Raw genomic sequence first — 14,979 nt, 5'->3', positions numbered from 1 at the left:
CAAAAAGACAGAGCACCTAGAATAGCTCAAATAATTTTTCACGAGAATAAAGTAAGAGCAATCACTCTATCCAGTGCCGTCTTATTATACAGCTACAGGAAGGAGACTGGTGGAGGAATCAACACACGGAGAAATGGAACAGAATTGAGCATAGAGAAATATGCCTCCACAAATATGCCCAACTGATTTTTGACAAAGGTGCAAAAGTAATTCAATGAAGAAAGAATAGCTTTTTCAATAAATAGTGCTGGTTCAATTGGAGCCAAAGGCAAACAAGTGAACATCGACCTAAAACTTCACATCTTATACAAAAGTTAACTCAAAATGGATCATGGCCTTAAATATAAAATGCACAGCTATAAAACTTTCAGAGAAAAACTGAAAAATATTTGGGACTTTGGGCTAAGCAAAAGTTCTTAAACTTGAAATCAAAAAGCACCATTCACAGGAGGAAAAATTGATAAACTGGATCTTATCAAAATTAAAAACTTTTGTCCTGTGAAAACCTTATAAAGAAGATGAGAAGGCAAGGTACACATTTAGAGAAAATATTTGCAAAACCATATATCTGAGAAAGGACTTATATCTGGAGTATAAAAGAGCTTTAAAAACAATAAGTAAATAACCCAGCTAGAAAATATGCAAGAGACATGAAGAAACATTTCACAGAAGAGGATATATGGGTGATCAACAGCATTAGCCATTAGAGAAGGCATGGGGTAAAGCAATTTTTGTGGAATACTTAACAGTTTTTCAGTATTTTTAATCACAGAATCAGAGTATGATTAAGCAAAACACTCTTGGAGACTCTAACAATATTTAATTATTATTTAGCCCTAACCCGGAACTTATTATACTTGTTTTTGATTCATTGTAGAAAATTATATTAATTCATTGTATGTTTTTGTAGGATATTAAATTTAAAAAGACTTATAGGGAGCCCCTGAGTGGTTCAGTCGGTTAAGTGTCTGACTCTTGGTTTCAGCTCAGGTCATGATCTCAGAGTCGTGGGATCAGGCCCCACGTCAGGCTCTGTGCTCAGTGCAGAGTCAGAGTCTGCTTGTCCCTCTCCCTCTGCTACACACACTCTCTATATATTTCTAAAATAAATACATGAAATCTTTAAAAAATAGAAATAAAAAATAAAAATACAGCATTTAATACTGATCTTACTATAAATAACTGAAGCAGTACAAAAATTGTTCAGATCCTTTTGGAATTTTAGGAAACTATATTTTTCCCTCCCTATACCAATTTTGATAAGCAAAAAATGGTGTTTAGAACAGAAAGTATTTATTTATTTATTGAGAGAGAGAGCATGCATGTGAGAGTGGGATGGGACGGTAGGGGCAGAGAGAGAGAGGGAGAAAGAGAATCTTAGGAAGGCTCCAAACCCAGCATGGAGCCCAGCATTNTGTGAGAGTGGGATGGGGCGGTAGGGGCAGAGAGAGAGAGGGAGAAAGAGAATCTTAGGAAGGCTCCAAACCCAGCATGGAGCCCAGCATGGGGCTTGATCTCACAACCCTGAAATCATAACCCGAGCCGAAATCAAAAGTTGGACACCAGGGGCACCTGGGTGGCACAGCAGTTAAGCGTCTGCCTTCAGCTCAGGGCGTGATCCCGGCGTTATGGGATCGAGCCCCACATCAGGCTCCTCTGCTGTGAGCCTGCTTCTTCCTCTCCCACTCCCCCTGCTTGTGTGCCCTCTCTCGCTGGCTGTCTCTATCTCTGTTGAATAAATAAATAAAATCTTTAAAAAAAAAACACAAACAAAAGTTGGACACCTAACCAACTGAGCCACCCAGGCGCCCCATAACAGAAACAATTTACAAACATATTGCAGAGTCTCAAACTTTCTTTCAACAATCTCTGTTCAGAACATTTACTGAAAGAGCCCACAACTTTTCCTTTTAGGTCAACAGAGAAAACTCCACTTAAATCTGTTTATTTCCCCTTGTTTTTTCCCATAGATGTATTTCTTGAAGATTTTTTTAATGCTTAAAGTGAAATTTCATGCTTAAGTTCAATAGGCCTCTAACTCTTCGTTTATCCTTAGAACAATCATCGTGCCCTCTTAAAATATATTCCATCTGTATGTCAGCCATTTGTAAAAATTAAAAAGAAAGTTTACTAGATCAACGCTGATCTCCCATAAATTGAAAATAGTAACTTGTAAACTTCTAGGCTTACCTGCCCAAAGCTCACAGCCATCATGGGTATGTTATAACTGCAATTATATGAAGTCATGGTGATAGAATATTGGTTGGCCATACTTGATCCATTAATTTTGGTGTGATTCACCTGAAAGTGCTTTAAAAATATCCCTTTATTTGCTAATGCTGGAAGTCTTCTCTTTGGCTTTTCTAAAGAACATAGAAATAAATGGGAAATATTTCTAAAGAACATAGAAATAAATGGGAAATAAAATTGCATGGACTTTGCTGCTAAAAAAAAAAATTACCAAATTATATCCATGTCTTGGAATAAGCTGTGTAGAATTAAATTTTAGAAAGATCTTAANTTTCTAAAGAACATAGAAATAAATGGGAAATAAAATTGCATGGACTTTGCTGCTAAAAAAAAATTACCAAATTATATCCATGTCTTGGAATAAGCTGTGTAGAATTAAATTTTAGAAAGATCTTAAGGCAAGTAGTTTTTGGAGCTTGGTAAACTTTTATTTCTAGAATATAAAGCTTTAAAGTCTGTTAACATATAAGCCTCATCAGATAAAATAAAATATTTAAAAGCCACCCAACCCTGGGTGCCATGTAGCCTTCTGCAGACCTGTTAGTTCTGCTCTGCTTAGGTTCCCTGAATGTGGTACTCACTAGCGTGTGTGCTCCACGAGGACAGAACCAGGAGGACAGTCTTGTTCACAACGTCTTTAGTACCCAGCACAGTGCCTGCCACATGGGAGGTGCTAAAAGCTTGTTATTTAGTGAACTACATTTATCTGGGCACAAGTGAGCTGTCTTATATATGTGCTCTACCAATCATAATGCAGGTCTGGTGAGAGCAGACTCAAAAGAAGTGACTCTAAAATATTCCATTTAATTTGTGGCCAGTTGACTTATGACCTTGCACTAGAAAACACTTCCAAAGGAAAGGATTCCAAAATTCCTCTGAAAAACGGTAGTAGTCATTTTCAAGGTGACTGTTTGGAATTAGGTTGATATTTAAAAAGATCACAGTTTAATTTTAATTATTTTATTATCACAGCTCATATATATGTGTCTACTGACATGATTAAAAAAAACAATGCTTAGACTACCAGAAATAAAGTTTTCATTTAAGTATTATTAATTATCGCCATTAAGTCCCTGGAAATATTCAGTTGCATTTTACCAAACAGATGTCAAAGTCGATTTAGTTGCCTTTTAGGAACAGATACCTTCATAATAAGTTTCTCAAAAATCAAAGCAAAATGAAAACGTTTGCCACCATTTATATATCTGTAAACAGAACCCAGGACTATTAACTAATTCTTGCTATAATGACAGAGTTTAAATTATGGATACATTTATCTTTAGAATAAAAAATAATATGCTTTAAATAATAACATTGAGATAAAAGTATGAGTCATAAATATTTAGAGATTAATGTTTCTATCTAAATTAAAGAATATAAATAATTTCCATGGTAAGATTTTACTCCAAGAGACTTAGAAGGCTTAACTAGACATGAAACATACCATCCCACACCGATACTGTAGATGTCTGTCCAATGTATACTGCGTCTACATAGAAGGACTGTGATTCTGCTGCTTTCTGGAAACCAATCCTCTGAAGAGAAAAATTTGTCCCAGTGTATTTGGTTTGTATGAGGTCCAGAAGGTCTATGCAAGTATAGGTCCACCTGAAATACGGTTGATTCATTAGGTACGTAGGTCAGTTGTAATGTTTAATGTAAACCAATCCACTATAAAAAAACATTAAAATCTCAAGGAGTACAAGTGTTTTTTCCCACAAGAAGACCATTAGGCATACTTCATTAGCACAGAAAAGCAGCCATAACAAGCAGACAGAAACTTAAATTGGTAGTAAAAGATTTAATGTTGCACAGAAATACAGGTTGTCTTTTATTTATAGCCTTAGCAGTAGCCATAGGGACATGAAATATTCTGTCGCAATAGGTAAGGAAACTAAGGAGTATGCACCTCAGTGTAGAGCATGTAAATAAAAACAAGACACAAGAATAAAGTAAACTATTTTGGTAAAATATGTCAGGGATAGGACAGTAAATTCAGTTTGGTACTAAGAAACAAAACTGAAACTTGTTGTTACTCCCAAAAGAGCTCACTGGAGTTGCACTGTCTACTGTTCCAAGTGACAAAAAAGTGCTATGTGATTTATAATACAATACCTTTTAAATGTGTAATTTAGATGCAAATTTTGCACTAAATATTAACTGCATCGGAATTCCATAAATTATAATTAAGCAATTCAGCTGTGAGTTTGCAACAAAGAGATAAATATTGCCATGGAAANGCTCTAAATATTAACTGCATTGGAATTCCATAAATTATAATTAAGCAATTCAGCTGTGAGTTTGCAACAAAGAGATAAATATTGCCATGGAAATAACTAAATACAATTTAACAATAATCTACATCAGCTATGACTGTAGTTATTAACTGACTAGTGTGTTTGGGCACCTTTTATTCTAATTTCCTTCATGGTTTATAAAGTCATCATGGGATTCCCCCTTAGTGAATCAAAGCTTAGCTTAAACTGATGTGGGAATGGGATAGGCTCATGATGGGTATTAAGGAGGGCGCGTATCGCATGGTGCACTGGGTGTTAGGCGCAAGTAATGAATCATGGAACTTTGCATCAGGAACTAGGGATGGGCTGTATGGTGACTAACATAATATAATTAAAAATATTATTATTAAAAAAAGTGCTCTTTAAGTAAATATGAAAAAAGTACTTAGGGTCTCAGTAGAATTCTACTCTGATTACAAAATTCTGAAGTTTAAAAATCTACTACTTAGAAAATTTGATTTACTGAACAGGATCCTTTATCAGACAAAAGGAGACTACAAATGGTATCAAAATACATGGTATCAAAACATATCAAATACATATATTTAATACAATGGTATCAAAAGTTAAGTGAACAGTACATGGCCTTTGTGGCTAGATCATAGTGTTTTCTAAAAGAAAATCAGATTTAACTCTTCAGACTTTGAAACTTGATTTACAGTTACAAACATCGCTGCTTTTGGAAGGTTATAGAATGATTCTTGGGGGAAAATGGCATGTCTAACACTAACACTGTCCTGAATATAGTCTAACGCTAACACATCTATTTGATCTAGATGACCTGACCTAAATAAAAGCAGATCTAAAAATACCCAATAAGAGCAGGAGAGTTTACTTTGCTTTGACTGGCAATAATTTTAACCAGTGAACCCTATTCCTTTAAAAATAAAGAAATTATTGCTCACAGATCTCATAGCATTTAGGGTAAAGGAAGCCCATCAGTTCTATCAAATTTAGTGCATCTTCAAATTACCTCACAGCAGATACATTACAAGTTAAAAGGAAAGACCTGTTTAGCAAATATGGTAAGTGATGGTTTGACCAACATGGAAGAACCAAGATCTGTAAAACATCCCCAAATCGTCTTACAGTGGAGGAGGGAAATGCGTGCAGGTGGTGCTCATCAAAACTCAAATTGTGATTCCTATTGTTCAATTCAGGTATGCAGGGAATGGTTATAGCAATATGTACCCCAGGGAATACTTTTTAAAAATAAAAAAAGTGTGTATGTGTGTGAATGTGTCTTCATTATTACTTTTATTGTATGTGAAATTTTCGTGTGTATTGTATGTGGAAATGCAAAAGTGGATTGACAAACTTCAGAATATATACTAATTAATAAAAATCAAAACACAATTATGCAGAACTAAATTGTACTTGAGGGCATGGCAATTATAGTCATTAAACAGCTTTCTCTAGGCTCATTTAGTTTCTCCCCTTATAGTTTCTCCTTGCATTTCTATGTGTCTAACTTTTGGCAAACCAAGTATTAAAAAGTCCCCTTTCTCTCTTAATTTTGGAATATTCATTGAAATATTTTATTTTATCCACTCACACTTAGAAAGCACCTTTTTTGGCAGTGATCAAAGTCTAATGACAATATTGTGATAAAGCAGTCTCTTTCTACCTTCCTTCAGTAAGTAGGGACATTATCAGATTTAATAATACATGATTTAAATTATAAAATTTATCATTGTTTTGTCTTTTAAATAGTTATGGGTCATAACACCAGACCAATTTTTATTTTCACAATCTATAGATTTATTTTTGGCACAACTATTTCTGCTAGGATGCTTACGTAGAAGACAGGAAAACTGCAGTCACATCTATGATGCACATGATTTTTAAAAAACTAACAAAAGTGAAAAATAGACTAACAAAAGTGGGCTTGTTTTACCTTCAGTTTATATACTATAGTATAACTTCAGTTTTTTTTTTAAATTATTTATTTATTTATTTATTTATTTATTTATTTATTTATGTAACAGAGAGACAGCCAACGAGAGAGGGAACATAGCAGGGGAGTGGGAGAGGAAGAAGCAGGCTCCCAGTGGAGGAGCCCGACGTGGGACTCGATCCCAGAACGCCGCGATCACGCCCTGAGCCGTAGGCAGACGACTGCGCTAGCCAGGCACCCGACTTCAGTTTTAAATTCATAGCGTAACTTACTTGTTTCCATTAGTAAAGTTATATGTAAATTGTATATCATTGCTTCTCGTAACCTTGCTTCTGTCTTGGTATTGGAATTTCAGAGCAATAGAATTTGCCAAGAATCCTTTGTATGCCAAACATAACTACACAGGAAATTAAAAAAGAAATCAATAATAATATCTTACCTTTAAGTTCTTTTATAGCAATTCAAATTAATTCAACCCAATAAATAAATATTGAGAATTTTCTGTGTAAAATGTTTCAGAACACAGAGAAAGAATAATTAATTTCAGCCAATTAGGTACAGAAAAATTGGGGAAGATTTTCTAGAAGAGGAAGTCTAGTTGAAGTGACCTTATGATTAATGATTAATTCTTTAATGTTTTGTTAGATATGGTTTCCTTAAAAACGGAAATAATCCACTCCCTGTAGACATGGAGCAATGTAAGATCTAAACGCAGCTCTAACTGAACTCTACCTACAGTGAATTTAAAAGCTCATCACCCACAGAGAGAAGATAAACACTCAAGTAGATTAATTGGAGTATGAATGGTAGCTGAGCATTTAGATAGAATTGGAGATGAATGTCATTGTAAAATAGTAATTAAATACCAATTTTAATGATCTACAACATCTTAAGCATACCAAATATACTCAGAACTTAGAACTTGAGTTTTAAAAATCTTTTCCAAATAAAATTTTTGCAATGTGAAAACAAAACAAAACAAAGGACTTAGAACTTGAGAGCGTGCATCACAATTTGAGAATTTTAAAACAAAAAAAAGGGTAAACAAGACCATGATGGCTAGTCTTAAATACCTATCCTAAAACTACCATCACTGCTCACGCTTTTCCTTCACTTGTCCTTGACTGGATACCCAAGATCACTCTATGATGGCTATCCATTTTTTTTGTTCTTCTTAATAAATGAAGGAATATTGAAGAGACAGTACATTTGTAATGGTTTTGGTATTCAAATTTACGTGCAAATAATTTTCTCTGAAATTATAAGATAAAACAGAATACATGTGCATGATACTACATATTTTTCTTAAATTTCTTTTTTTTTTGAGAACCAAAAGAAGATAAAATCACATATACCAGAATGTCAACCACAGTACCTGCCCAATGTGACATGATTTCACATGACTAGCAATTTTCCCTGTCTTAAAATTTCATGAAATTTTATTACCAAAGTATTTTACAGATTAAATTAGCATATCATTTTGTTGAGTTTACCTGATTATAAGGAAATAATAAAATGTCTCCATATGGTAGTCTGTTTGGTTTAACATCTGCTGAGTCAAAAAGAACAGCTGGATTTTTCAGGGAATAACGACCACAGTAAGCATCAGTTTCAGCTGTCTTCTTCCCTCTGTTAATATGTTCCTACAGAAACAATAATATTTCAAATGAAAATATGCTTTATTGTCCTGCTTTTATTCCCCCACATCTCCACCTCACTCAAGTTCCAAGTTGGATCCATTGTTTCCCATGCTGCTATAACTTGAAACATTCTGTCTCTTCTTTGAAACTCTGAAGCTCTCATCTTGTATCATTCCTTTGGCTCCAAAATCATATAATCCCTCGTACCTATATCTGACTATTTCCTAAATCTTATCTTTCTCCTTATATCATGAACTCTTAAGGATATTTATTTATTCCTTCCACAAATATTTATTCAGTATTCACTGTGTGCCAGGTTTTTGTTTGTTTATTCATTTGGTTTTTTGTTTAATCTTCAAGTTTCAAGGGAAGCAATTTGCTTTATATAATGCTGTATTACAAATGGTATTCTCTGAAGCCAATGTTGAAACAGGAAATACTCTGCATCCAAGTACAGAAAACAAATGAAAGACCCTATAGATCTTACATTTGTCCATCTCGTCTACTTTCCCTTGATCAAGAAATTTCTTACGTGGTGGAAATGCTGCTTTCACAAATGAATCACATGATGATGTAGGGAGTGCTAAAACAGACCTTATCAGTAAATGTATAACAAAATTATTTTTGCAATTTGACAATAGGAATTAGTGCCAGTACAAAGAAAATCACAAAATTACAAGCATTTATATGAATTCTTATTAGGTCAGTTTCACAGTTCATTTAACATTCCATACCAGGTTAAAATCAGTCTCATAATCTCTAAAGTATTTCACGACAAATCCTTCTTCAAAATTTGCAATTTGTGGTGGACACTTGGCGGTAACCATTTCTTCCACGGCTGCCTGAAACTAAATTAACAATATGAGCTTCAGTAACTTCTTTTTCATTAAGAGTTAGAACATTCACAATTCTACCACTAATTTCGTTCATTAGTTATAATAGAACATTTGCATAACATAATTCCTATACTTTAGCCATCATTATGATATCACTTCCTAAATATTTTTAAATTCATTTGTAATAATTTTAGTGTCCAATGACTTTGTCAAGAGTTTTATTTTAGAATGACGATAGTTACATCCAATTGGACAATATTAGCTTACATAGTTGTTACATAAGGTAGGCGTATTTTTTTAGCAGTTTTTTTAAAGGAGGCAATGAGGCGAACCTAAATGAATTAGCACCCAATTAAACAGGTTCCAAATGAACAGTTTTCTCAATCAACTCAAAATTAACTGGAAAAAACTATACTCTAATGCATTCTATTTTTCAAGAGAAGAAATTCAGATACTATGAGACTATATTTATGCTTATTTAAAAAATAATCAATCATTTTGGATTATTCGGGAATTGGTACACACTCACAAGTTCTCCTGTAATTTCCACATCTGCTTCTCTGGCAAAGCACAATATAATGTTTAGAATTAAGGAGGTAATATAAAATCTTTAATCATCAAACAAATATTAACTTAAACTCATTGTGCAGGTAGTTGTCTAAATTCAGTAACTCCCAAGCACACATTCTTTCTACAGGAACAGTTGCCCCCTACGAAGATAGACTGGATCCTGTTGACATAGTTCTAAGAACTCCCTTCCAAACCTTCTGTCTCTGTGATGTTTCCTCCCTTCTCTACTCTCTATGGGTTGGCTCCAACCCACCATGCCAAGTAAAAGGGCACATTACACTCCTTAAAGTGTGGGAATTTTTTTTAATAGGTGATGTTTAAATAGCTTTTTACTTAAGAAATTGTTAACAGAGAACATACTTCAGCTTCTGATGACCATGGGGTCAGAGGCTTAGAAGTGATCCCATCCCAGTTCAGTGTGAATGTGTCCAAACTGGGTTTTCCTTTGATTTGTTCTGTAATAGTCAGTGTGACATTGTCCCCTTCAAATACTTCATAACCAAGCAGATCAAAGTCTCCTGCAATGAAGTACCAAACAGAATTTGAAGATGTTAATTAATAAAATACCAACATATCCATAATAGACAAAGTAAACAAAATTAGTTTTATTTAGCTGTATTATCACCAAAAAAAAAGAAAAAAAAGGATGAATGGAGAAGTTGTGGATCCTCGAGTTTGAGCAGATTTAACTGTACCAGAAATAGCAAAACAGCAAATAAACTGCTATTCATTTAAGGTTCAGTTTTCATGGCTTAAAAGAAAGGATTATGAGATAAACAGAAGGGGGTATTGGGACCATGTGGTAAAGATCAATGGGCCGGCAGCGGGATATTCCAAAAATTCTCTTAGTTTTGTCCTGGTACCATTATTGTAGTATAAAGGGCTAGGCTGGGATATTGCTATTTTCTTTAAACATAAATACAGCACAAAGCTGAATTCCAGGAGATAGCCCCAGGCCTATGAGGCCTGTTTATACAATCTCACTTTGAAAGAAACAAGGGCTTGTCCTCAGATGTATCTCTGCTTTGGGAAGATGCTTTGCCAGTGGAATCCCACTGACCTTCTCTGTTGAACAATGTCCTAAAATTTGCCCCATTATGATTTTAGTACCATATTTCTTAAGGTCGCTGCTGAAGCCTTAAGATTTCTCTCTAAACTATCAATATTTTTCTGGGAGAACAAGGATAATCATCTCTTCATTTATGCAGCATTTCAACAATCTAACCTTTGGGAAATTTTTAGAACTTCAATTCATGTTAAATAAAATTCTTTGCCCTCCATTCAATAACCAAATTAACAATTGTACAAAATGAGACATTAACAATGAAGTAACATTTTAGTTATATGAATTGGAAAATAATGATGGCCCAAAGAAAAGTAAAAAAAAAAAAAATACATATTCTGAGACCTATTTTTGAGTTAGACAGCCCAAATACTAAACTTGGTTGCTAAACTTGGCTTTAAAACTTGAAAATGCAAAAACATTAACAGGAAGTTAATAGCTATTACTTGAAAAGGAGAGAGGTCAAAAAATTTTGGAAAATGTTGTATTAAACACAGATGAAATGTTTTCTTTCAGTTTTTGTTTTTGTATGTTTGTTTTCTCACTGTAGGAATCCTCAGGGATTTTAATATTAAGGAGCTCTGTCAGTCTTCAAGAAGAACCTGACATACGCAGTTTCCCATATGGATGTGACCACAGAATCCTTTTATAAGGCAAGATCTGGCCAGACTAGTGTCTCCTGAGAAATACTAACTACTTAAACTTTATTTCCAGAATTCACATGTTCACTGATTTTTGCTAAATTAAAGTAGGCTATTATACAGATAGTGCATCTGGAGTATACACAGTGTATTTCCCACACACTGGAGTTGTACAGTACTTAAAATACAACTAAAGTGAATTGCGATAGAAAAAATTAACCATTTGATTTTTATTTCTCCTAAAATTAATCAAGGCTATGTATCCACTTCTTTTCCTCTGCCATTTTATGGAGTTTTTATCTTTTTTGGTGGAGTTGTACAAGATACAAATTTGTTTCTTAGAAAAAACCTAACAGAAGTACAAAATGATACATATGCTTACCTCGAGTTGATATGAAAGTTACCACGTAAACATAGCTTTGGGGGTTTTGTGTTCTTATTACTTGAACTGTATCAGGTTTTATAGACCAGAGGTCATTTAAAGCTGATTGCAATATGAAGTCAGAAGCATCGCCAGGTAGCAAGACTTTTGGATTAAAAAAAAAAGTCAGATGATTAGAGGTTTTAATTAAAAAAAAATAGTCAAAATCTTTTTGCACTACCATAGCCAGCACTGATGTTTTATATTTGAATTTTTTAAGGTGCCCATAGTCTGTATCATATGTTATCACTTAGTGAAACTGTTTTGAAACTAATTCAAGTTCAGTAATTATGACTACTTAATTGGATTGTGATTTCTTGAAGAGCAGGATATTTTATTTTTTTTATTCCCATAGTAATAAATACTGTGTTTGGAAAACAGTAAGCATCTATCAATATTTACTTATTGAAACTATTAATGGAAATAGCAAAAATTATATTTTCAGGTTTATTATAAAATATAGAGACGCAATGTCTTCGTTAAGAGATAAATTAGTGTCTCATAGCTTAATCACTTAATTTGAGAAATTGGAGGAAATATTTACTTCTCTGTAATAGTGAATTTAATTCTTATTATCTTAACTTACACCTGTGAGTCACAGATATACAAATTCCTTAAATGCACTTAGATATACATTTATCATGAGCCTTATAAAAGATAATGATATCATATATCAGGAAGTTGTTTTTACTGATGCCATTTTTTATCCCAGTCTAAAGGTTTTTCTTCACAATATATTTTTAGCTTCTTTGTCTAGTATACTATTAAAATGATATTTTTCAGACAGTAGAATTTGACTAGAGCAAATTTTTATACTTTCATTTATAGATGCAGAGAAATAAAATCTCCTTTGTTATTTACAACTTACCAGTTTTCTCCATGTTATAGGTTAATCTATATTGGTAGCGTGAACATGAATTAGCTTCCACACATGGGCTGGTTACCGTGATCTTCTGAACTTCATTAGTTGCACTAGATGTTTCCCAATTTTCAAATGTTATAACCTATTTTCCAATTTAAAAAACATATCTTTACTGTATAGAAAAATACATTTTAAACGCATGACAGTCAACTACTCAGTGCCTCTTGATTGCTCTATTTTATCGTAAATGATAAAATATTTCAAAGTTCCACTCTTATTAAATAACAGCCTCTTGAGTTTTAATACAGATACTCTAAGTCACAAAGTCAATCATCTTCCATGACTGCCTTCCTGAGTAAAATTAGTAACCAAATAGAGCTCCTATCTTTGAACATTTACTTTCTATGAGGCAGATCTATAATCACGGCAAACCTGGACTTCCTGGACAATTGTCGACTGGGACCTGATAACTTGTTCTTCATTCACTGCATCTTCTGTCTGCTGCTCCGTATAGACATTTCTATACTGGTACAGGCCAACATCAACAAAGGCACTCAGTCTATACTCCTGCAGCAAGATTTCAATGTAATATCTGGAAAATAGGAAATTTTTTACGTGAATAAAATTTCAACACTATATAAAAAAAACCCTGCCTATTAAATGATTTATATTGTAGTAGCCCTGATTTTATTTTGTTTATTTTTTTTAGTATCCCTGATTTTAAATATTAAAGTTTCATAGTGGTTTGTTAAAATGAAAGGAATTATGTAGGATACCTACACAAGAGATATGGAGTTGTCCCCATTCATGACTAATTCATTCAGTTTTGTCAGTAAATATTTATTGAAACAGCTACCTATCCCTTATCCTCAAGGAGCTTAAAACAAAATTACATTTACATTATAATGCAAACTCCCTGGCATAAAACACAGAGGGCATGTGGAGTTTAAATACTTTAATATGTACAAGAAAACGACAGGCAGACTTGGACATATCACGTATTTTGTTTCGGAGTGGTTAAATGTCTCAGCGATGGAAGTTTCTCTCTAGTTCCTTAATTGATGGCTCCACTTTTAACTTGGGAAATAAAACATGGCTTCAGGAAACTGTTACTGATCAGATTGATTAGGGCCCTCCAACAAGCTGCATTATCCAACTGCCTACCCAGGAGAAGGCATTCACTGACCAGCTGTTACAGGTGATGAAAAGCTCTTGGTTACCTACCCAAATCTCTATCAATGTCCCCACTGCCCCCATCTTTGGAGAGGCTAGCTGGGAGTTCCTCTAAATTGCCTCACATCATTCAACAGATACCCTCTTGGATGTGATGATTAAGTATTCACAATTCATGAAAGCTTCCAAATGAGCGACATGTATCACCCCTCATCTTTCTAGGAAGATGGGTCATACCCCTCATAGAACTGATATTGGAGGATTACATCAGGCTCTTGGCTGCCCGGAGAACCTGTTTGCCAGCTCTGCCAAATCAATGTAGGCAACACTAAGAAGCAGACCTCAAAGAACCATTAAATTCTGTATCCTTATTAGCAGCTTAAAGACATTCATTAGGTAATTTCTATGTATGAGACACCGAGCACTTTGCAGACATTATTATTTTTAATCTTCACAAAATATATATTATTGTTCTCTTTGCTCATATGAATAACAGACATTAAGAGAGTTTTAAAGATTGAAAGGTTTTTTTAAAAATTAGTAACTGAGGTATGATTCAAAGTAGAACAGGGTAACCAAAAAGATAGCATAAAGTTCCAACCATGCAAACTGAGGTTTCCCAACGCATGAGTGAGGCCATCCTGGGCCATCAATCACCAGCTAAAGGAGCCGAGCCAATCACAAAAATGGGTTGCTCTAAATTTGGGGGAGTAGTTTCTTATGCAGCGAAACCTAACAGATACAAATTATATACGGGAGATGATCTCGCTGAATCTATTGACCTCCGTGAAACTTAGCTACTTTGAATATACCATGTCTTTAACCTCCCTGCTTTCTAGGAACCCTGAATGGCTTTCTGAATGCTATTATCTGCTCTTTGAATGATACTCCCATTTTCTCCCTGGAATTGACCTTTCAGCACAAAGTGCTGTATTCCTTAAGGGCAGGGAGTATATTTTAATTTTTTTTTGTATTAAATTTCCTGGATCAGGGTCTAAAATAAATCAATGAATATTAAATATATATTAGCTGTGATACCAACACATGTGGTTTTGTGATCTTTCTCCAGAAATATTCAAGAGCTCAGATGCTTGAGCAGGGAAATTAGATGGCTGGATTGATGGAAAGGTCCTAGTAAGAAACTAAGAACAGGATTAAGTAAATTTCACAAAATTATGATTTCTGCAACAGGGAAAATTTAGATATCAAATTTCCCAGGTTGGCTGAATGCCAGTATTCTTGAAACTATAGAAACCATATTTAACAAAATTATAAAGAATGACAAATTATAAATTAAGCCAGTAAATTAACATCACTTCCAGCAATAAA

General features: G+C 34.0%; 1 protein-coding gene across 1 annotated transcript in view; it reads right to left on the bottom strand.

The window, feature by feature from the left end:
- PKHD1L1 (PKHD1 like 1) overlaps positions 1-14,979 on the bottom strand; it is a 165,871-nt gene that overhangs the window by 119,900 nt on the left and 30,992 nt on the right. Inside the window, exons 15-23 of the mRNA XM_034668487.1 lie at positions 12,910-13,069; positions 12,484-12,619; positions 11,577-11,720; positions 9,851-10,008; positions 8,819-8,932; positions 7,938-8,087; positions 6,717-6,841; positions 3,695-3,858; positions 2,191-2,363 (exon numbers count right to left, since the gene is read on the bottom strand). Coding sequence (XP_034524378.1) covers positions 2,191-2,363; positions 3,695-3,858; positions 6,717-6,841; positions 7,938-8,087; positions 8,819-8,932; positions 9,851-10,008; positions 11,577-11,720; positions 12,484-12,619; positions 12,910-13,069 — 1,324 coding nt within the window. The remainder of the gene's footprint in view (positions 1-2,190; positions 2,364-3,694; positions 3,859-6,716; positions 6,842-7,937; positions 8,088-8,818; positions 8,933-9,850; positions 10,009-11,576; positions 11,721-12,483; positions 12,620-12,909; positions 13,070-14,979) is intronic.

The sequence above is a fragment of the Ailuropoda melanoleuca genome, chromosome 9, assembly GCF_002007445.2.
Source record: "Ailuropoda melanoleuca isolate Jingjing chromosome 9, ASM200744v2, whole genome shotgun sequence".
Taxonomy (NCBI): domain Eukaryota; kingdom Metazoa; phylum Chordata; class Mammalia; order Carnivora; family Ursidae; genus Ailuropoda; species Ailuropoda melanoleuca.
This window is presented reverse-complemented; position numbering and strand designations above follow the sequence as displayed.